Source organism: Plectrocnemia conspersa, unplaced genomic scaffold, assembly GCF_051122295.1.
Source record: "Plectrocnemia conspersa isolate PC_06_02 unplaced genomic scaffold, ASM5112229v1 ptg000010l, whole genome shotgun sequence".
Lineage (NCBI taxonomy): Eukaryota > Metazoa > Arthropoda > Insecta > Trichoptera > Polycentropodidae > Plectrocnemia > Plectrocnemia conspersa.
Window position 1 is genome coordinate 27,023,975 of NW_028277174.1, and position 23,640 is coordinate 27,047,614.

At 27.8% G+C, this 23,640-nt stretch overlaps 1 protein-coding gene across 1 annotated transcript in view; it reads left to right on the top strand.

Moving 5' to 3' along the window:
* The window catches only part of LOC148231218 (atrial natriuretic peptide receptor 3), a 46,365-nt gene that overhangs the window by 17,786 nt on the left and 4,939 nt on the right, over nt 1-23,640 (top strand). Inside the window, exon 4 of the mRNA XM_088195913.1 lies at nt 17,095-17,278. Coding sequence (XP_088052039.1) covers nt 17,095-17,278 — 184 coding nt within the window. The remainder of the gene's footprint in view (nt 1-17,094; nt 17,279-23,640) is intronic.

The following is a 23,640-nucleotide window of genomic DNA, read 5'->3' on the forward strand; positions in this document are numbered from 1 at the left end:
ATTAATTTTCAACACATTTTGTGTTGTTGACGTAAGAACATTTTTATCGTAGTTATGGAAGACCTCTTTTAATTTTGATTTATACTGTGTTGCCCTATATATATACCCTATATATATTGATATAAATTTAAAACTTATACTTCATTAATAAAATCTGTTATAATAATTATTTTATAATATTTCTGCCGTCCTCGAATTCTATTACACTCCGTTAGTTCTTGAAATTTGATGATAATTATAAAATTTATTGAGCGAGAACCTTGTTATGGTTATAAATAATGATGATTAATTACAACATATATTACACGTCATAAATAAATATATATGTTGAATCTTGTTACATTTCTATTGTTTATTACGTTATACATTTACGTTGAATTACTTACTATAACCGAGTGGAGTATTTTAAATTTATCCATTGTTAAAAATACAAAGTTGAGCGCTTACTTCAATGGGCATTCGTGAATAGTTTCACGGTGTTAGCGAAATAATTGCACGTCATTGTGCGGATCCGTTTGCAGTGTGTTTATTTGTTTTGGAATTGCTCGATATCTAGAACGCCTCAAGCTTCATATAGTACATATTTATTTTACGGCTTTTACCACATGGCTACCGGTAAAAACGATACACCTTCGAATCGGTAAATCAAAGTTTATGGTGGTAATATTCGCCGGCGTAATAATATTTGTCCGAATCGTAAATAAATAAAATGAGACCGCGAACGTTTACGAGTATGATAATACAGACCGTTTTTAATATTGTGTGTAGAGTAAGGTGAAAAGGTTGACGTCGAGTTAATTAGTTGATTAATATGAAAGCGTCCGCCCCATATTCTTAATTTGCGAGGGCTGGGTTTATTTTTGAGAGAGAATAGCCATAATGGACGACTGGAGTGGGTGTTTGATGTCCCCTTCTTGGGTAAAAATGTAAAATGTCACCATTGATGAAAGGAAAATGTTTACGATGGACTTGCTTGTTACGCACCATCGCACTTGTGATAATTTTCAAAGAAAATTGCGGAATAATAATACAAGCAACAGTTAAAAAATTAACAAAAAATAATAAATTTAATATTTTTTTTTTTAGTGTATCGTATATAGATTATTTTTCAAAGCAAAAACCTATATGTTACAAACAATTACTGATCAATTAGTTATATTTATGGGGAATTAATTTTATTTAACTGAGCAAAATCTGATTTATTTACTGATAAAAAATATTTTTACTGACTTTGTTTTTCTGATCATTTATTTTATTAAATTTATCATTAATGGAATTATTTACGTTTTTTCATGTTCTGTTTCGTTCGATTACTGAAAATGTATTTGTGGATCAAGCTGTGGATCTCATAAATAGGCTACTAAAGATATTATAAGAATTAAGCTAAATTAAATTAGAAAATATAAATTTTTGTTATTGGAAATATTTGTGTTAGCATTTAATTTATATAAAACTTTGTGTTTTTATTATTGAAAATAAGTTTCTGAAACATTTTCTACTTAATCTTTTAATCCAAATTAATACATATATCTCACTCTTGTGTTCGCAATGTCTACAGTATAATAAAAAAATAAATTGTTTGCTTCTCAGGAATCTTAATTAATATAGTATCAGTAGATTTTTTTCTGTAAGTCTCTCAACTAATTTTGTACAGTTTATTTTTAGTACTGGTAACACCATTGATATACACCTGTATTGTATAATACCTTTAGTTAATATTTATTAAAAGGTTTTTATATATTTTTAAATTTTGTTGTCAATTAAATAGATAATTTTATTAAATTATATTATTTTTAATATTTTATCGATACTTCAGCATTCGAAAAAGTATTAGTAAATAAGCTAAAACATTCCAGTTTTATTTTATTTTAATTTTTGATTCATTTAAATATATTTATTACATTTTCGTAGAGTAGCATTTTTGTAGTAATATCGAAAAAAAATAATATAACATGAAGATTTTATACTTATAAATAAATACAAAATAAAATGAGTAGTTTTTTAATCAATCATATAATGAATTTTGTGAGAAAGGTATATTTTTAATTTCTTCTCAATATTTTCTTATCAAACATCTTTAATGGTTTTATGAGTTTCAAAAATTTGATGAGACTCTTATGGAAGTGCAGTACTTACTTTGTAAGAAGCATCGTTGTCTTTACGTTATCGATGTAAAATATTTAGTTACTGTGCAAACAGAAAACGCAAACTCTATATAGATATATTATATATTATATAGGTGTATAGGGAGCGCTTAAACAGCCCTACTCGTATTATGTATTACTGAACTTTGTGGGAAACCGCAAAATTCTTGCAGAACACAAGTTAGTAACCTAGTGTAGAGTATCCATAAAATAACAATTTTCGATATATCTATGTATGTATCAAATTTTGTTCCGCGAAAAATATACATAAACTTTGCTCGCAGGGAAAGAGATTTTATTTTATATAAATATTTCTCATTACAGATTAGGTAGAATTAAATCAAAGATTAAAGCAATAAAAGGTGAAAAAATTTAGAGGCGCAAAGTATTATATTAGCAGTATTCAATATTTTTAACATTAATATTCGTTAAGTCAAAAAAAAAGTAAGGGGCGAAAAAATGTTTCTTAGCTTAGTGTATCAATAAAAAGTAATTTAAATATAAATTAATAATAATCTCACAACATAGTCGGGTTGAATTCATGGGTCAGTGACTAGGTCTGACGTGAAAAGAGAAGCGGCTGCTTTCTTGATGCATGGCGTAGCTCCGCTTGGCTCGAGTTTGCATGTGTTCCATGTTAGATGCAAAGTGAATAAAAGTATCGAGTTCTGACAAGTAAAAGTTCTACATGAAAGTGTTTAAACATAAGTGAATTTGGCTCGCCATGTTTCAAGCTTATTTACACTCTTAGAGTCAGGAGAGATTCTTCGCTTTTTCTACTCTCGATCGTCTGGCCAATGTGAACGGCTATTAATAAATATGTAATTTTTTGAAATGTAGGTGTGAGGGTCTAGTAAATTTAGACACATTTTAGCGGTCAGAATTTTTTGTTAGATAAAACTGTGGTGATTATTCGCGTTGCAATTAAGTTAACAATATAAAATCCAATACACAAATAAAAAATAATGATTTTAAATGTATGTATGTGCAGAATAACGGCGTTTTAGCGACCTGCCCAAAATTGTTGTTAAGAATAAATCAGCAATAAAGTTATTTTTTAGAGAGATTGCCGTTATATATTTTTTGCGAACAGTAAATAGTCGCTTTTAAGATTACCGATCATTTAAAAATAAACAAATTTATAAATTCCATTGTTGCTGGATTTATGAAATCTAAGACTCACTGTTAAATCAATAGGCTTATAAGCTATAAAAAATGGATGTTTCACTCTCTATTCAATCTTTAGTAAAGATTGATCTGCTTTCATTTCTCCAGTCGCTACTATAAGATAATTATTACTTTACACAAAATTCACAATAATTTAACCATGAGCTTGCCACTAGTAAAGTCTTGTTTATTTGACACTATAAGCCGCGACTCATTTTGATTGTTTGAATGTGGTCCAGCTTTAACTTGATCATTGATTTTTACGAAGCAGAGACACGGGACGAACAACAACAATTTACACTGAATGCAAAAATTTGTACCGTTTAAATTATATGTGTATATCAGACATTACTTACAAAAAATAAAATAGCTTTCACTCTGCTCGATATATTTTATACACTAAAAAATGCGTTGCAATGCCTACTAATTTTTCGGTATTTTAAACAGAAATGTCAGTTTGTAAGCGAAATATTATTTCTGCAACTATATAAATCTCTAAAAACTTTGCTTGTATTCATATCGCAATCTACGCAGTTCGCTCACCTCAATATGAATCTAATATTATTGGAAAATGCCTCGTTTTTATTCGTCGCTTCAAAAATAAGCAGCAGTATTTTTCTTTCAATTTTTAATATTATGCCCTCGTTCTTTTAATAATATTCCAGTATTTAAATCTATTTCTTAATTAAAGATGCACCTACACATTTTAAAAATAAATTTAGGTAACATGCTGTATAGAAATAAACATATTATATTAATATTTAATATAATTTTAACATTATGACGTCATTGAGTCCTTCGTTCATTCACATCTCTCCAAATCACATATTGCCTAATTTTAATATGGGTTTATTAAATATTATTATTAACATTACTATACTAATTTAAAGCAATAGATACGACGATGATATAAATCGTATTATTGGTTAAGTTGATGTACTTTGATAAAAATACATAATCTGACATTAGATATAAAGTTGGCAGTACCAAGAATTTGCTGTAAATAATTAAATAAATAAAAAATGCAACACCAAAAATGGGTGTTTACTTAATAACACTTGTTGAGATAATGTTAATATATTCTATCAATATATATTTTGTGATAGTGTTATTCTAATACAAATGCTAAATATTATTTATTTACGATATTATAAATTAAGTGTTTTTTAGCAAACAACAGATACCCGGCCAAATTCATTACCCGGTTCTCGACCTCTTTTCCTTAAATTAACACAAAGTTATGATTTATATTATAAATTCAAATATTTGTTTATCGCTCTAATAGTATTTAATTATAAAATATAAAAATGTTTGAATAAAAAATTAAAACAGATATATAAGTATTAATATTTAATTTAATCGAAATATGCATGTACATCGGGAGGGGGGGGGGGGAGGCGCGCAAAAGTTGGTCAGTCAGTGGTCGTTATTTTAATATTTCTATTTAATCGAGGTTCGTAGTATTTCATTAATGATATGTATTTTTCTGGCCAAATTCAAGGTTACTTTTTAGAATCCACGTCAAAATCAATAAAACTATGCCTTAGCCGTCGAAGTTGAAAAGCTTGAGCGCTCATATTAAGACTTTTTATAACAATATTACGACTTACAATATGTGAGAATCGATTAAAGCATATCAAAACCAAATTTTGACCAACAGGAGAGCGCAAAAAACAATTATCACTTCTCAGAAGGCAAAAATTCACGTCAAAAGCAATAAAATCGTGCCGTCGCCGTTGCAGTGAGAACGCTCGTTACCGAGCGTTCCCACTGCAACGGCGCCGACACGATTTTATTGCTTTTGACGTGAATTATTGCCTTCTGAGAAGTGATAATTGTTTTTGCGCCCTCCTATTGACCAAAATTCGGTTTGAATATACTTTAACCAATACTCTCATATTAGAAGTCTAATATTGGTAAAGATTGCTATCATATCAGAGGTACATAAAAAAGGACGATTTTTTAATGAAAAGTACGTTTCCAATAACAAATATATTTTACAATACTATTTTACAAAATAATCTCCATCAACAAAGTCAAAAGGAAAATGTTTAATTTATAATTTTGATGATCATAGATGTCATTTTAGCTTTTTCCAAGGCAGAGCAAAATTTTGGAAGCCAGTTCGATAATTTATTATTAAAATTACAACCCCTTGAAAAACATTGTTTTAATTTAAAATGACCAATAAATTTATATGAACATTATTTATTGCTTGCCGATAAAATATGTGTAAGCCATGATCAATTGACGCAAGGATGAACTGCTAGCGGTGAATTGCTGGCGATAAATTTTCTGAATCCCGGGTTATGGAGCAGCACTAGTCATTCGGGTATATTAAAAGAAAAAAACTAATACCTGTGCTGCTTAAGTATATAAATTATTGCATTCTTACATTCTCAAAGATTTTTTTAAATTTCATTGGAGATAGTATTAATAAATATTTTCTAAAAACTGACAGATCATCAACGTGAAATGTGTTTCTCATAACAAAACTGAGCATCTTGAAAGATTTACCACAGACATCGTTTACGTGTAGAGCGAATCTCCGCTTGCTCTCAAACATGATTCCGAGATCTTTAGTGGAAGTTTTTCTAGCCAAAATGTTTTCACTGAGATCGCAGGAGTTTATTCCTAAAATATTAGTGAAAAAAATTGGCATGAAAGCAAAGTAAGACATAAAAAATGGCAAAGAAATATTTCTGAACCACGCGTTTTGTCTGTGAGCATGGGACAATTTTAATATATGTATTTGCTCATCGTAAAAACACGTGAAACGGCTCACCCGTCCCAATATATTGGTAACAAAAAAATGTGTTTCTATTATGAGTCAATGGATTACAAGAAACTTTATGAAGTGCCGATCATTGGCAAATTTAGCGGATTATAATCTTGAAAGCATCATCAAATTTAAAATTTAAATTTGATAATTTTCTATTTATGGATCACCTAATTTGATCTTTTCATATTTGCAAAAGTAAAGATTAAATATTTTTTATTACTTCTTAAACTATATTAAATAATAATTTATTATGTGTAGTTGGTAGCAAAATTGCATGGAATAGTTTAAAAAAAAAATAGTTCACATTTCGTGTTAGCGGTGCTAGCCATCAACCGATGGATAACAAGCAAGTAAAACACTGTCGGTAAATAATGACAATATACTTAAATATCGTTTTTTTGTGTACTTCCATCCTCCAAGAATGCCGTGTCTATATTTTGCAAATACTCGTATTTTCATTTTTTTGTTAAGCGGCAAATATTTGAAATGTGTCATAAGACATTGTGAAACAATACTTTCGGACTATTAAATAGGTTCCTTTTCGATACACTACTTTCACTATACATTTAATCTCTAAATAGTGCGATATAGTAGAATAGCCTGAGAATTTTGCAGCTTAAAAATTTTATGAGATATATATTTCATAAAATGAAAATTAAAATGAACGGCTACCCGTTAAAATAACTGGGTATTCGGTTCTTTTAAAAACGTGCTAGCCTACACATAATCTAGTAAATACCTTATATTATAAAAACGCTCAAAAAATTGCATTAATTTAATGAATAAATAATAGTTAAATGAATGATTTTATTATAGCAAAAAAATGTTTAAATAAGCTTATGTATTTGGACTCTAACGCACCTTTTTAAAACTGTTTGATATTAGTTTTTTGCTATCAAGATTATACAAAAAATATTTTTTTAGAGAGTCTACCTAATATTAAATATGCATATATTCAACCCGAACTTATTTTATAATATATTTTGACGAAAAAATACTGAATAAAATATCTAATACAGTAATGGCGCTATATTTATGGATAGAAAAAGTTACGCGAAATTCGATACTCGCATTATGCAAATTGTATTATATAATGATGCAAGCGTTTTATGTTAAAAATGGATATATCTTAAAGCGAAATGTTTTAAATAAATTTGTCTGAACGGTGAACGAAATCTTATGCCGTATTATTCAGTATTATTTTATCGCGTGGATTACTAATATAACATTAAAAAAATATATAATATACCAAGTTATATAAAATCTAATCTGTCTGTATTTTTCTTATATTTCTTATTAGTGAATATACGTTTTTTACTATAAAAAGCGTATAAAATGGGTGCCGCATTTTTTTACACCCGTTATTGCAATACGTAGTTTCGATTGTTACCCGGTTGTAATGACCGTGTCATGTTGTATACAATAAAATATACACATAGTTAAAATTATATTTATAGATTGACCTTTTTACTAAAACGCAAAACAATTTAAGTTTATATTTATATATAGTGTGTATTATAAATATAGCAAAAAGGATTAAGCGTTGGCAAATTCCTGTTTGTGTAACCGACGAAGAATTAGGGTGAGCCGTACGCAACAAAGCTCGTGTCAGGAGTTTAAAAGCTCAACAAAACCACTCGTAAGGCTAGGGATACGAATTTGAACTCGGCAGATAAAGGGACACATGTTTCGCGTTTCTTCGAGGGCTTCAGAGAAATAGACATTGACGTCAGGACCCACGTGGGATTAAAGCAGATGCTGCGTTTCCATGAACGCGAGGGGCGCCGTGAGCTTTCGGTGAAGAATGTTGACAAGGACGGTTTAGTGCCTGTGCGATATTGGAAGCTTTTATGATGGGCGTGTAATTATTTACTCTATTTCAATGTATTCTGCGAAAGCTTCACGACACGATCTACGCAATAGTGTCGTAATGATGTAACGAATTTTGAGATGCTTTGGTATGCTCGTATTGTTCGATGGATATATAATAGGAATGAGCTTTGTGTGTTTTTAAATGATGTTGAATAATATATAAAATATTTCAATGGAAAAACACGTAAGAAGTTAATTACCATCCATTTGCTTTATTTGCGTTTTTGAATGAAAATTATTTTTAAAAGATATTATGCTTTTACTTTGCAGTATTTTCTTTATATAGCTCTTCTTACATTTCATTATTTTTAACAAAATGGAAAGCTATGTTTTTTTAAATAAAAGTAATTGAATTAGTGTTTTTTAAAGCTTATATTTTTTAATGATGCATAACTGTATACTTTTGGTTTTAGGAACAAGTTATGAGACAATCTGTCTGGTATATATGTTTATTCCACATTGGAAATGTATATCTATATTTACCAATATAGTAGTCCTGTGGTGTAAGTTAGTGGCTAATACTTGAAAGATCTATATCAAATAGTTATTGTCATGCGATATATTTTTCTCAGTCTTTTAATTTCATATTATTATATTTTTTATTGCTCTGATAATAATATATTCTTCTTAAATGTACATTTTCACAAAGGTAAGGAAAACACATTTTTCACTATACGCCTACATTACAATTTTTATATTATTTAAAATATAAAAAAATAAATGATGACGATCGTGAAGATATTAAATACGTGTCTTGACCTTAGGGAAATTATTGTGGTTTAACTTAAGCACTGTCATCTCTTTTTTTGTTACGCTTGTTGACAAAAGATTGACTTGCGATTTTTTACTCTAATTAGAAACATGTGTTATTAAAATGTATTAAAATTTATAATTTGTATAATGTTAAAATATAGTTATAGTAATTCTATATATATCTGAAAGTGCCCGCTGAATATACAAGTGTTATGATAATTTCAGGCAGATTTTTAGACTTTATATATAAATTATGAATTCTTAAATTTTACTATGGCAAAAAAAACTATACATGCCATTAAAAATATTTACATTTTAAGGTAGTTTCATCCTGAAATTTTACTTTTTCATATTTGAAAACATACATATGTACATATATAATTATAATCTTACCATAATATTTTAAAGTAAATTATATTATTATATTATCGTATTAAATATGTGTGTTTAATTGTGGATTTTTCAATTTTAATATGTCGATTAAGAACTAAAAATTAAAAAATAAATACGTAAACATATGTGCATTTACATATACAGAAAAATAATGAGAATTTTATTATTAAGTTTTATTTTTTCTACTAATTTTATGACTAGCATAATATGTTTCAGGAAATAATATGTATTATATCATAAATATTCATTAAAATATTTAAAAAAAAATATATTTTATATTAGGCAAAAAAAATAAAAATAAATAAATAATAAACGCTTGAATTTGGTAGATAGTTAGACTCACCGGTGAGTCATATGTTCATTTTTTTACAAATTATTTTCTAAAATAAATTACCGAATTAGTAACTTTTTTTATTAAATTATTAAAGTTACTTGTACTAATTTCATCTATCAGTAAACCAAATATTTTATATTTATTTTAAAATATATACTGAGCCGTGAAGAGAAATAACAGGTGACTCACTAAAAAGTCGCTGGCGTGTAAAGGGTTAAAGTAAGAAGTGAGTGTATAAAATTCAAATTCTTGCTTCTTAGATGTTTAATGCAAGCAATTTTTACAAATGGTAAACGGGTTTATTTTGACCGATTAGACCGCATGGTCAATTCTCACGCATATTGCGTGCTTATTTCTACACGCAATAGGCGTGACAAATTATAAACGGGTCCATTGCGGTCTTTTTACCAAAATAAATTAAGACAACATTGTTTGTCTTTAGTTTATCAATATCATATAATAGATTAACTTAAAGGCAATTATTGTTTGATTAAATGTAAATAAAAAAATAATTCTTAGAAAACTTGTGGCGACTTCTAATTCTGGGTGATCTTGCGATGTTTAATAAATACTTTAAAAAGTTTTTTTTATTATACGCTTATGTTTAAATGTGTCAGTCCGATGTTGTTGAACTATATTTCGGATGAATATTAAATATTTAAAGTTGATGCATAAGCTAAAATGCAAATATATTTGGTGTTTTTAAAATTTTAAATTGTTTGATGAATTAATGGAAAATGAAAAGGTCATATTCATTATTCATAGTAAGCAAGAAATAGCACGAAGATCATGCTACAGATTAGAAACAGCCAACTTTTGCGTTCCTTGTCAACTTAATGGATCGAGTAGCAATATTTGTTTCGTAGGTCTAAGATATAAGTGCTACATAAGTATTTTTATATTATTTGTTAAAGTTAATTTGCCGGATAGTTTTATGTAATACAATTTTATTATAACAAGTTATCAAATAAACATAAGATTTCTCACAGATTTTATATTCTGATAGCAATCATATATTAATTAGTAAAATTTGATGTCAAGTTAGTTGAATATTTAAATTATTTTATTTTATGAATTTCATAAATTAGATTTTTTTTAACCACCTATGGTTTTCAAGAATAACATTTAAGGCTTATTATTGCAAATAACGTGCATTAATCATATAAATGAGGTGTCAGTATCGGGCGGCGGTGTCGAATGCGAGATAGTAGTCCGTTAAAAAAATAGTCGTAGCTGATCTTGTTGCCATGTAAAATTTACATGTGTTTGTGTAAACTACTAGTTCTTGCAAACTATTTCATATGCTTACTGCGAGCAGCTTTGACAAATAAGAATAATATTCCCAGTAATTAGGCTATAAATATAATGAATGCAATGAATAGTGTGTTTATTTCTCCAATGTGGGCACTATTAAATGAGTTTCAAAACTGGTGGATTTATGGTAATTTAATGCGGATGAATAAAAACAACATCATTTATTTGTGCATGATAATGCCATAACATATCTTAACCGCGCGCTTAAATAATTACAATTATATTACAAACGATTATATAATTTTATTCACACCTATTTATTTTTATGGTTTTGTGCTTCAAAGAGTTTAGTTGAGTTCTTGAAAATCTAATTATGATTTATAATTTTTAGATATTTTTGTATAGCGAAATCGAAACATAACCCACATCAAATTAATATGCAAATTTCTTGGTAACGAATTGGGAATATTTAGAGGTTCTTATATAATGTATATTTTTTTGAAGAATCTTATAAAATATCTATGTGATTTTATTTTATATATTTATACATAAATGTATATTTACTACATATACATTTTCTGAAACGAATTCTTCGAATGAATATAACTGGAATGATATTTTTTTATAATTCACAATATTAAATCAAGAAATATATCATTAATGGTTTAGTCTAAATTATTAAAAAAAATATACATTATCTAAAGAAGAGTTAGTAAATAATTTATTGAAATTTATATTCATTAGTGAAATTTGTATGATTGTGGTTTGCTTTAGAATGAATGGTGATATCACAAAGAACAGAGAAACTGCAGGATTATGTATATATCATTTGCACACGCCATTCATTCATTTTGACATTCTATGCAATAATTTTTAAATGAAATTGTTTACATTTCAATTATATTGAAATGTGTGAAGCCTGCTTGATTATAAATGTATAATAATAAAAATGTACCTCACATTATTAATATTTTTTTTAAACTATAAGTAGAGATACATCAAAGAGCGATCCCTTATCTATAAATATAATAGCTAAGGTACTTTTCGGAATATTGTTATATATGTACGTTAAAATAATCTATATGACCAGCACGCTTTGTGCACTAACCTGCTGAATAAATTTATTAAGCTCTCAGAGGTTCAAAATTCATTAACATACATAATGGTTTGAAACTGTAGGCCAGCATAATTATCTCATGATGTGCTTTAGCGACCCTTAACAGATATTATATAAATAAAAATGTGTTATTAGTTAATCAAGATAATATATATATATATATATATATATATATATATATATATATATATATATATATATATATATATATATATATATATATATACCATTAATTAAACATTATCTTAATATACGTAGAAACGTATCTCTGTTGAAATATCAATAAAGGTTAATAACGTATATAGCAGGCAGTTGAATCATTCTCGCTTATTTGCCACATATAAACGTTATATTATGAGGTATCTTAATTAATTCTATATTGAAGGAAGTATAGGGTAAGCTGTAGATACACGGATATTGAACTCGTTTTATCGTTCAACATATAAAAGATGATGGCGACCACCAAAAGTCGTAATTAGGATCTAAAAATGAAAGCGTCACAAGTGCTTCGACAAACAAAGCTCTTGTATAGTTCAAACAAAATTTGGACAATGAGTTTGGACAAGGAAACCATATCATGTCGTATAATATTACATCTGATCTAGAAAAATGGGTCAATCGGATGACGCGTCATCGTAAAAAAGTATATGAACAATATTATTTTGTGTGCTTCGTCACTTCAAAGGATGCGAGTACTAATGAGATACAAGAAAAGCTCTTTGTGTGCGTCTTTTGCCAATTTGTTTTTTATTTGCAAAAATATGGTTAATTGTATCGTTATTGTATAATACACGAATAGATTGTCGGAACAATCACATGTGGACAATCTGTGTGACAATAAGATAGCGTTCTATTTATAGTTTTATTTTTTTATCTATTGATAAATATTGTTGAACTTATCGAAGTGTTTGTGAATTAGCACATGTGTGCGCTTATTTAGTATAAAAATTAATTGATATTGTATAAATAGAATATAAACTATGATAAGACGTACAATATAAAGACCTTCTGGTGGATATGTAAGGTAATAAATCTTAAATTTAAAATCATAGGATTAATATAATATAAACTTAATCTTTATGAGTCATTAGTTAATAAAATAAAAAATATAATCATGCAATACTGATAAAAATCTTGATCGGTGAAATATAATCCGAGAATATAAAATCCTAATCAATTTATATTAGTTATTATAAATTGATTAGGATTTTATATTCTCTATTAATAAATAATAAATAATAATTATTAACTAAAATAATTATTGTAAATAAATTAAGCAGTCACAGTATAAAAAAAATTATTGCTATAAAAAGCAGCTGATTATAACTGTTACAGTAAATATATTATTTTATTTGGTAATTCCAAAATTGATGTAATTATGTTATTGATTAAAAAATCACTTTTAAAAGTTTAATGATCAAAATATAATTTTCTCCTACCTCATAATATGTTGGAACCTTTGATGCAAAATATTAATATAGCCATTTTTTCACATAGTATGTATTATAAATCATTATTTTTATCTAGGGAGTGTTGCATCTTTTGAAATAAACGGTAGTTAAATGGAATAAGGTGGATGAGATAAAACTTTTCAGCCAAGTTCCTTGATTTTATCGAGGCATTTTCACCACACATCCATTGTCGTGTTGTAGAATTATTTGACTTCTGCTGACAAGTCCAGACTTATTTTTTCCTTGTGCAAATGATTTAGTTGATATCGTAATTTGCCGTACAAAATTTTTTAAGCCATCTTTGAAATTTACTTCACAAAAATTGTTAGTGGCCATTCTTGTCATTTTTTTAAAAGAAATTCATATAACATGAAATTTATCGGTCGCATTAAATTCTTAACACACTTCTGTGTAAAACCATTATTCTGTAAGACTCTAAAACTATGGTAACTTACTATATTTTTATTTTAGGTGGATTTGCCTCACTTTCTAAAATAAATTACTAATAAAAAGTTTACACTGTTATTTATATATATGATTTAGTCCAGTCAAATAAGGGTTTAACCTCGGAATGAAAGATAACAAGCTGAAATTTTGCACAGACCTTTGTTTTGGCGTTCTAAATATATGGTGAAAAGTCTCAAAAGATATCGTGTCTGCTAATCAAGATATTAAAGGTCAAAGGTCATAAAAATCGGTTTTTTGCAAATATCTCGCCTCTTTTGCGTCGCATGTCATTAAATGTTTAACAAAACTTATAGAAAATAAAATTTTCTACAAGTTTGTTGTAAATTATTTCTTCGTATGGGTAATGGTTTTCGAGATATTGCGCGGGGAGTGGAAAGCGCGCATCCGTTTATAGGATAACGCTATGTAAACTACGGAGCCAGAGTTACCTGTACATTCTTCCACAGTTTCGTAGAAAACATCGCAAATTGTTATCTGCTGAATGAACCCATCTAAAGCATTATAACTTTCAATCTCCATATCTTCAAAAATCATCATCGATAATGCAAAAAGTAATACGTATGGCCTCTGATACTTCTTGCAAAACCGGGACCATCCAACATTTTGCCGACAGAATTCGATGCATAAATTGTACTGAGAGCTTCCTTGATTCCGCTTCCATTCATTATATACCCTATGCATCCAATAAAAGACATAAGCATATGAAAGCCTCCTAGTTTCACAACTACTCTGGACAAGTCTGAGCTTGCATCTGAAGCTGCTACGATTTCACGTGCTTTTATGTACAACGGCTGATCAAAAGTTATTAAGCATGTTCTTTGTTCATGTTTCTTGGCAGTGTTTATAGCACACTGTAATGTAGTGTAAATTGTGTCCATATTACTCACAGGATGATGAATAAAAGTAAGAAACAGAATCCGAGAAGTTACAAAGTTCTCATTGTTTTTTGTAAGTTGTTCAATAAATCCATTCCACCCTGGCAACGGTGAGATATTTTTCCACTTTCCGTACTTCCACAACAAATCAACTACATTAAATATATATTTTTGGTTAGTTCTTCTACATCATTAAAATTTTGAACTTGAATCTCTTGCTCAATCCGGGTACGACATGATTTTCATACACTAGAAGGGGTATATGTGATAGTGCTGCTAACTCATTTGCACTTGGTTTTGTTGTAAATTTCTTTATGCGGTCATCAGATATAACTTTAGATTTTGGAGTTATTATTTTTATCATTCCCATTATATGAACAGTATTATAGCCATCAAGAGTATAAATATTTTTTTGCATTATCTGCTGCATACTGTACTAAGGCACTTGACTATGATGGTTGATTACGAGGCTGTGGGTGATAAACAGCTGCAATTTAACATTTTACAGTATCACTATATGAAGCGAAAAAACCTAAACTTCCAAAAGTCTTTTTGGATGTTTGGCCTATCTGTATTTTTTCTATGAAGAAATACAGATAGGCCTATTAATAACTGCGAAGAAAAAGAACGTTTTCGTATGGAAGTCATTATAGCATGACTTATAGCTGTGTATTTCGTTTTAAAATGCCCCGTCTTTCCTTTTCTGTTCTTTATAATAACTTCTTGCAGAAAATGTAATAAATTTTTCGGAATTTCTTCATTAATATTTTACTCGGGGGCGGATAAGACTTGGTCTCAACAACAGAAGGTCGAATATCTTCTCTAATAATCGCCGCAGCAGCTTCCACTACGCGCAAGTGTTCTTCTTCCGAAGTGCCTTTTTTATTTTCATACCAAGCTATGGATAAAACTTAAGCTTGAGCATCGCGAAAAGAAAAAATAGCGAATGATCCAATCTTCGTTATAACTATAATATCAGTTAAATATTTTTCTCTTAATTTGGAAATGATCTTCTTATCATCTGGTACATACTCCGTAAGGACATCTCTTAACTCTTTCAATTTTTTCGCACAAATTTCTTGTCGAGCAATATTTCATTTTTAAATATTAATAATACAATGAAGAAATTAATAAAATTATGGTTCAAACGACTTGCCGAGACCACTTTTTTCACGATTGTTTACTTTTTCAAAGCTTATACCAAGTTAAGCAGGTAGAAATACTCGCTGGATTCTATAAACGGATGTACGCCTCCCACTCTTCGCGCTATATCTCAAAAACGGTTAATGATACAAAACAAATATCACAACTAAACTTGTAGATAATTTTATGCTTTACAAGTTTTATGAAGCATCTAATGACGTGCAACGCATAAAACGCGAGATATTTGCAAAAAAACAAATTTTGTGACCTTTGACCTTTGATATCTTGATTAGCAGACACGATATTTTATGAGACTTTTTACCCTGTCCTTAGAACATCAAAACGAAGGTCTGTGCAAAATTTCAGCTTGGTATCTTTCATTCCAAGGTTTAGCCTTTATTTCGCCTTATTTGACTGGACTAATTGTAAATTAATTAAAAACAGAAGTTTTGAGATAATTTTAAATAAAAATTAGCTCTATGTATTTTTTTAAAGCAAAATGGACTTAGCTACTTTCAAAATCAATGGTTCATTTATTTGTCCTAGTATTAGTATGTCTCTAAATTCTGTGAAACTTTGAAAAATGATGAAAATTGTTTACTTAATAAATGTATTTTTTGTGCGGGTATTATCTGGTTTGTATTTTGGATACGTAAAAAATTTGTTAAAAGTGTTTCTTTGTAATAATATTTGATGTTTAATATTGAGTTTAAACAAAAACAATATAGTAAAATATTTTCAACAACGAAATTATTCGAGAAACTTTCAAAGTAAATTTTCATTCTCTGTAGCAAGTTTTATAAAAATTTGAACATTAGTCTTATTTTTGCATTATAATAAAAATATATTTAGGTAAGCACAAAATATAAGAGATTTCTATGTTATAAAGCACTTTTACGCACATGTTATTCGACCTCTATAATTTCAATTATTTAACTTTCACGTCACGTTTCTGACTACCGTAAAAAAGCAGATAGCAAAAAGCTTACAAATTACATATTATCGCGTCAATAATTTTACGTACAATATAACCCGATGCTATATATAACCAAATAATAGACAAGTAATTAAATGAGTAAGAAATCTCGAGCAAAAATCTCTGACGCTTGAATAAATTGTCGAATATCGAAAAGCTGAAGGTTCTATAATTTAATTTATTACAAGGAATCTCTCCTAAGACTTAGGATTTATTGAACGTGTTTACCGAATGAAGGAATTGGTTTCGACGGATTGGAAGATAGATAAAGTTTCAATTATTAAAACAATACCGCACTTTGGCCGATAACGCAATTAAGTTTGATCCTTTTCGTTTTATCAAGATCGTTTCTTTTTCTATTACAGCATCTGTGGCAAGAATTGTAAAATTCTTGGGAAATTCTGGCACACCTTTATTGACCGTCGGAGGACTTTCGTTTGACTTTGTAAACGACAAGTCAAATTGCACGCACGAGTACCACATGTTGACGAGAACTGGACTCGTTGGATTCAAAGACATAGCCTATTTCATAATTGACGTGATGCACTCGTAAGTATTACATATTATGTTTTAACTTTATATTAAGACACATTTCACACACTGTATTTTATAATACACATTCACAGTAATTCACATACACTATTACAATGTAAATATAAGTACTTATAAATGTTATTTAATTGGAAAATTTACGATTGTTTTTATGTATTATACTATTCTGCATTGTAGATTTTATTATATACTTTAACAATCTTTTCATCAATTTATTAGATATTAACAAACATTTCAATAATGAATTAAAAATAAATAGACTAGTGTATTGACGTTAGAATAATGTTATTTTACGAAACGATTCCCAGGCACACAATTTGTTTCATGAAAAAATATTTCATTAAATTTTGAAATAGGATGTATCAGTCATAACGAACTGAAATAATTATTCCTTTTTGAGTTCTACTTACATTTGTGTTTATGTATGTAGTATATCTGCGATAGTGAATTTTTAATGCTTTTTCATTAAAAATTTGTATTGCTGTGATGTACACCAAGTGTACAATTTACATTATTATGTGAATATCTCTAAAATATGTTTATTGCAAGCTTAAATATTATTTTACAATTAAAGCAATCATAAGGTGTGGTTGACACAGAAGATATTTGTGTGTAAGGTCGACAAGAAAATGGATTTATAAATTAAGTTGTCGTTTTTTTATTACAAATTTATGTCTTTATCCGAGAGACGACTAGTATAACTTATTTACGCAGATGTATACAAAATTATTGCGACACAAAAAATTTACGTTTTGCCTTTGACTATTATTATAAAAATTATTTTAAAGTAATATTCATGGTTTTTTCATGTTAAATCATTATTTTTAGCACTTTTTACACCACCATTATTTGCCAAAACTATAATTGTGTCTAAATTAAAAAAAAAATATAAACCAAAACCATACTTGTGTCTAAATAAAAAAAATATATGGCACTGTTCTGGCTTATGAGAATTGGAGGAATGTCTAATGACCCTTTTAGTCCTTGATCTTATGGCCAATGTCGATGATTATAGGCAGAACCAGACTCTTTGATATTATCTAAAAAAAAAAATCTTATCAGACTGTATAACCGCGTAACGGAAAATTATAAAAATGTAATATTGGAAACGTCATCAATATATGGAATTTGTAATCTGGTATTTTTAGCATTAAGCAACGAACTTTTAGTGCACTTGTTAAGCAGCGATATTTGGCACTGACTTTTGACTTTGTTCAAGTTAGGTCCACGGTTTTCATGCAAGTCTTTAAAAACTTGTAATAGGCGTTTGTTCAGAAACTTTATTTCTTAGAATATTCATTAAAAATATAAGTAGTTTTATGAACCTTTTGACAACGCTACGATTATTGTTCTTGAAAACCTATTTTTGTTATATTTTCTGTATAGTATTAAAATTGTTTTTTTTAATGTTTCTTTTGGCTTTTAAAAAGAGTTTTATTTAAAAAAAGGTATTTCTATATTGTTCGTTTCCAATATACTTATATATTATACTTATTGTAATATTTCTTAAGCTATGTTTATTTTAAGAATTTTCTCATAATGTTTTATTATTTTTGTGGCATCAGAGCTTAGCGAGTTTTTGATTTGCTGCTTCACCCATTGCAATGGTGCTATGAAATTTCAATTATACACCATCAAAAGTAGTTAAAAAAATGTTTAATTATATTTTTAGTGAGATATTCGCTTTTAAAATTATATATCAAAAAAATATTTATTGAAAATAGTTAACTTTGGATTGTTGAGTAATAAGCACGTATTTTCAAGTTTTTATGGCTTTATGTGATCCTTGTTTAATCACAAAAAATACAGTTTTACCTGACCGGGAAATCATTGTTTTCGATTTAATCTAAATAAATAAATAAATGGGAGAAATTAGTCATTTTAATTTTTTTTGTATATTGTATGAATTTCATATAAAAAGAAATACAAGAGCCACTACAAAAAATATTAGTGCAATTTATGGCGACGCTTAAAATGCCAGATAATTCCCTAGATGGCTTAAAAAATAAATCAGGTGTTTTTGATTTTATGGATGATCCTTTCAGTAACCATAAACTATTTATCATACAAAGTCAGTACTTAGTAGTTTACTACTCAAATATATTTTTAAAATATTAGCTAGAACTAAAAATAGGATGTTTGGGTTCCCATGAACTTTCTGATCACTACAGAATAACAAAGATTAACATATGTGCTGTTTTGCGGAAAAAAATATAATTACAGTCATTTCCCTAAAATCAGATCTTAATTGAAACGTAACAAAGAAACGATTCTAACGTCTCAGTCCTAAGAATGCTTTTATTTATGTGTAGTATGACTCAAAAAATATTTTAAAAATGTTAATACAAAATAAAATAGTGATATAGTAAACTTTAAACTCGATTGAGTGAAAAGCGATCTTAAGTGAATAGGCAAAAAATATTTTGCAACATATCAATATATTGCTAAAATCTTCAACCTTGGTTGTGAAATTTTAATACAGCCCTATATTCAATTAATTAGAAGAAGTAAAATTGTTTTTTTTTATGATTGTTTTAATTCTAAGTTAGATAATGTTACAAAAAAGGTACAGTAATTTATAAGAATGGTAGAGGAAGTTATATAAAACAATGAAAACTATATTGTATAAAAAAATAGAAAATACTGAAAAATGCTATCTGAGCTTTATTTTTAAAATATTTTTTATATCAATGGGATTAATATGAAAAAAGTGGCGCATTTAAAAGTAGCCTGTATTTTTGTTTAATAATTAAATTTATATTATACATAAAATAGCATTTTTCATAACATATTTATTTCTGCTTCTTGTTATATGAATATATATGTATATATATACACCTATCACAAAATTAGTTGACAAGAAAGAAAAAATAATGAAAGTAAGATAAAAGAGGGAAGTAATCATATTGACGCAAACACAGATGCTACCTCTACAAGCCCTCATTATACACCCTACGATTTTTTTATCTCGTCCTAACAAAGTCCATTTACTTGGAAAATACTGTCAAGATTTAGCTTAGGTTTTTGCTAGATAATTTATGTAGCAACTACAATCAAAAGCTCTGTCTAAGCATAATATTTAATCATACAGAATGTTATTGTTTAATATATTTAAGGGCTCAGTAGCATTTCTGTATATGCATACATAGCATAAATATTTTTATAATAAAAATATTTGTTTTTCTACATAAGCTAATGAAATCTGAACGTTCAATGTACAATGTAAATCTTTCCAAATGGACATAATATATATGCTGACATATATCCAATAATAGTATTTTTCCCTCTCGATCTAATTTAACGTTATTACCAAGTAATATATAACCGTATTTGGTTATGTGATTTAATTTAATTCCATAAATCTGTATCAAAGCAATGCTTTGCGGATAAAACATTTAGATAATAGAAATTTGCGTATACCTTCATGTGAGGTTCGTTTAAGGTTTGACCCATATTAAAAGCCGCAAGATTTTCCCACAAAAATGGAAGCAAAAATCCTTTGTTACAATAAGGGAGAAGTAGTATTTTTGTAGGCGTTTCGGCTCTTAAGGGAAACCAACCCTTTGTCTTAAGCGCCGATCCAATTTGACGAAAGCTTTCACTCTATTTATTGCGTACACCGAAGCGGTTTACTCGCGACTTATCCGATCCAAATCCTAAAACATGACACAATTTTACCATTTAAGTCTAAATTACTTTTTCGTGTATTATTATATTTTATATAAATTTTCCATTTACAAAAATATAATCGATAACTTTATATATGATATTTTTTTCTTTTGAACTTTTTCTCCGACTGTCAAAGATAAATATTATATTTAGTAAATATCTAATATCATAATTCATCGGATTCTTTTCAAGAAAATCCATTAGCGAGAATCGTTATTTTTTGCTTAATAAGCCGAATTTCTAAGGTTTTTTTGAGTCAGCTTAATTAAGAAGCAATCCTATAATTTTATATCTTCTCTCAATGGACCTATATTATAGACAAGATGTTTTCTTTATTTTTTCATCAAATCATAATAAACTCTTAATGGAAAGTCGAGTCTTAATAAATAATAAAATAGGATTAAATCAATGTATTTATTAAATCCGGATAGAGTGAACATCACAAAAAAATAATCTGTGTTTGATACATTAAAATGCGCTATAAATATTAAAATAAAAGTGTATTCTATCCTATATTTTTTTGCAAGTACAGATATGCTACGTAAGTCGTTTTACCATTTAAAATTTTGATGTCCTTATTATTTTTAATGTGAAATATTTTTTCAAAGCGAGATTCGGCTTAATACATTATTTCAATGCTTTTATATTTTTATGTAATATTAAAGGTTCAAAAGATATCTTTTTGTGATATTTTTTTATAATTTCTGTGTTCATTACAATGATGTTATAATGTAGAATTTACTGTATTTATATTTGCATTTTCATTAAAATATTATCTAAATGATTTTTATTATTATTTTTGTCAGGAAAATTAAAGTTTAAAATAAATTATGAACGTAGCGAAATATTTAATTTTATATATGTAAATTCATATTAATTAAAGAGAAATATATGTGAAACGTTTGTTATTATTATTAATAATAATATAAATTTTACCACAAAGTTATTCTAACTTGATTTATATAATTATTTAAAAGTCCGTTCGTTTTTCTGACATTGTCGGTTTTTCATAAAATAATATCCTAATCAACTGGGATTATTAATATACAAACATATACGTATAAGTGTGGCGTTTGATGCAGAAGATAAAGTTACTTGTTTGTGAATTTTTTTGATGTGTGGGAAGAAGAGAGTGCGAAAGTAAAATTTTATCTTACAATATACAAAAAATATGCCCTTTCACCCAAACAAATATAAATAAGCGTATCATTTCAAAAGGTCCGTTAAAAGGAGTGAAAGGTTGTTATTAAGTTCGTCATATGTACATATGTTCTTTCTTTTTGTATTTCCTCAAAAGAAAAAATATCAACGCCTTTTTTTAACAAAATAATTTATTATTCATATGATGTTCAGCGACGTTGAAATTTCGGTAAAAATATTTACATAAATATTACATATTATGTATGTGTACGAATATTTAAGTACTTCTGGATAGTATAGAATATAATACAAAGAGATCAAGTCTATATAAATTCAGAATCGACATCCAATTGTTTCAAATTTATAGACTATGCTTCAACGCCATAAAGAACCCTTAATCTAAATTGAAAATCACAACACATATTCAATCTCACGCGCAAATATTGAATTGATTCCTTTCCAATTAAAATTTGTCACAAGCTCTCAAACATCCGCTTTTGATATATCAAAAGTTCGAATCAATGCAAAAGAGGGTTTACCTTTCCGCAGCCTAATACTTTAAATTAACGACGGGGTTCAGAAGTTCTATAACATTTAGATTAGGGTTCCGTTTCGAGATAAGAAAACTTTACCATTTGGCTGGGGAACGTGATACACTCGCCGAAAGGTCGATTCCTGTTTTTGGTAGCGAAAATCGAGATGTTCGAGTGATTAATCGTGAAGTATAAGAGCAGAAACGTTTATGTCTAAGGCAGGCGTTTTGGGGCAAATACAAAACAATCGCGAAGATTGCTTAATTTATATAGAATGTATTTGTTTTGATTTGAATAGTGAATTCTTATTTTACCGTTCTGCATGTAAATTTTATTTTGGCAGTATTTATTATGAAATACTTAACCGATATATTTAATTGTTAGTCATAGGATAAAGTATGACTTACATACTCTCATTTTTTTCGTTTCAAAATTATTTTCAGAGCTTTTCACCGGCTTTTTACAGAGCATTATTTATGATTATGTATAAAAAAATAATAACGTTGAATCATATTAAATTGTATACGTCTGGTAGAGGATAATCTTGACATTTGATATTATTCTAGCAGGATTGAGTTACTTCGCAATCCTAGAGATTTTATAAGCAAGATTTTTCTTTCGGTCTTTACATTTGTCAAATTTAACTATGTCTGACTATTTCTTAAATTATTATTCAGAGTAGATACAATGGATAAAAATGTCAGAAATATAAATACAGTCATTAAGTGATGCAAATAACAATTGTTTTTATTAAACTTACTTATAAATTTTGGATTTATATTATTAAACTAAGCGAAAATGCATGTAAATAAATGATAATGCTACAAATATATATATATATATATATATATATATATATATATATATATATATATATATATATATATATATATATATATATATATTTATAAAAATATTTAAAAATAGCTCAACTTACCAACAATAAACTAAATAAGTTAACGCAATATAATATCTAAACTAACTTAACTGATGTAAAAAAATATTTATTATACGGGG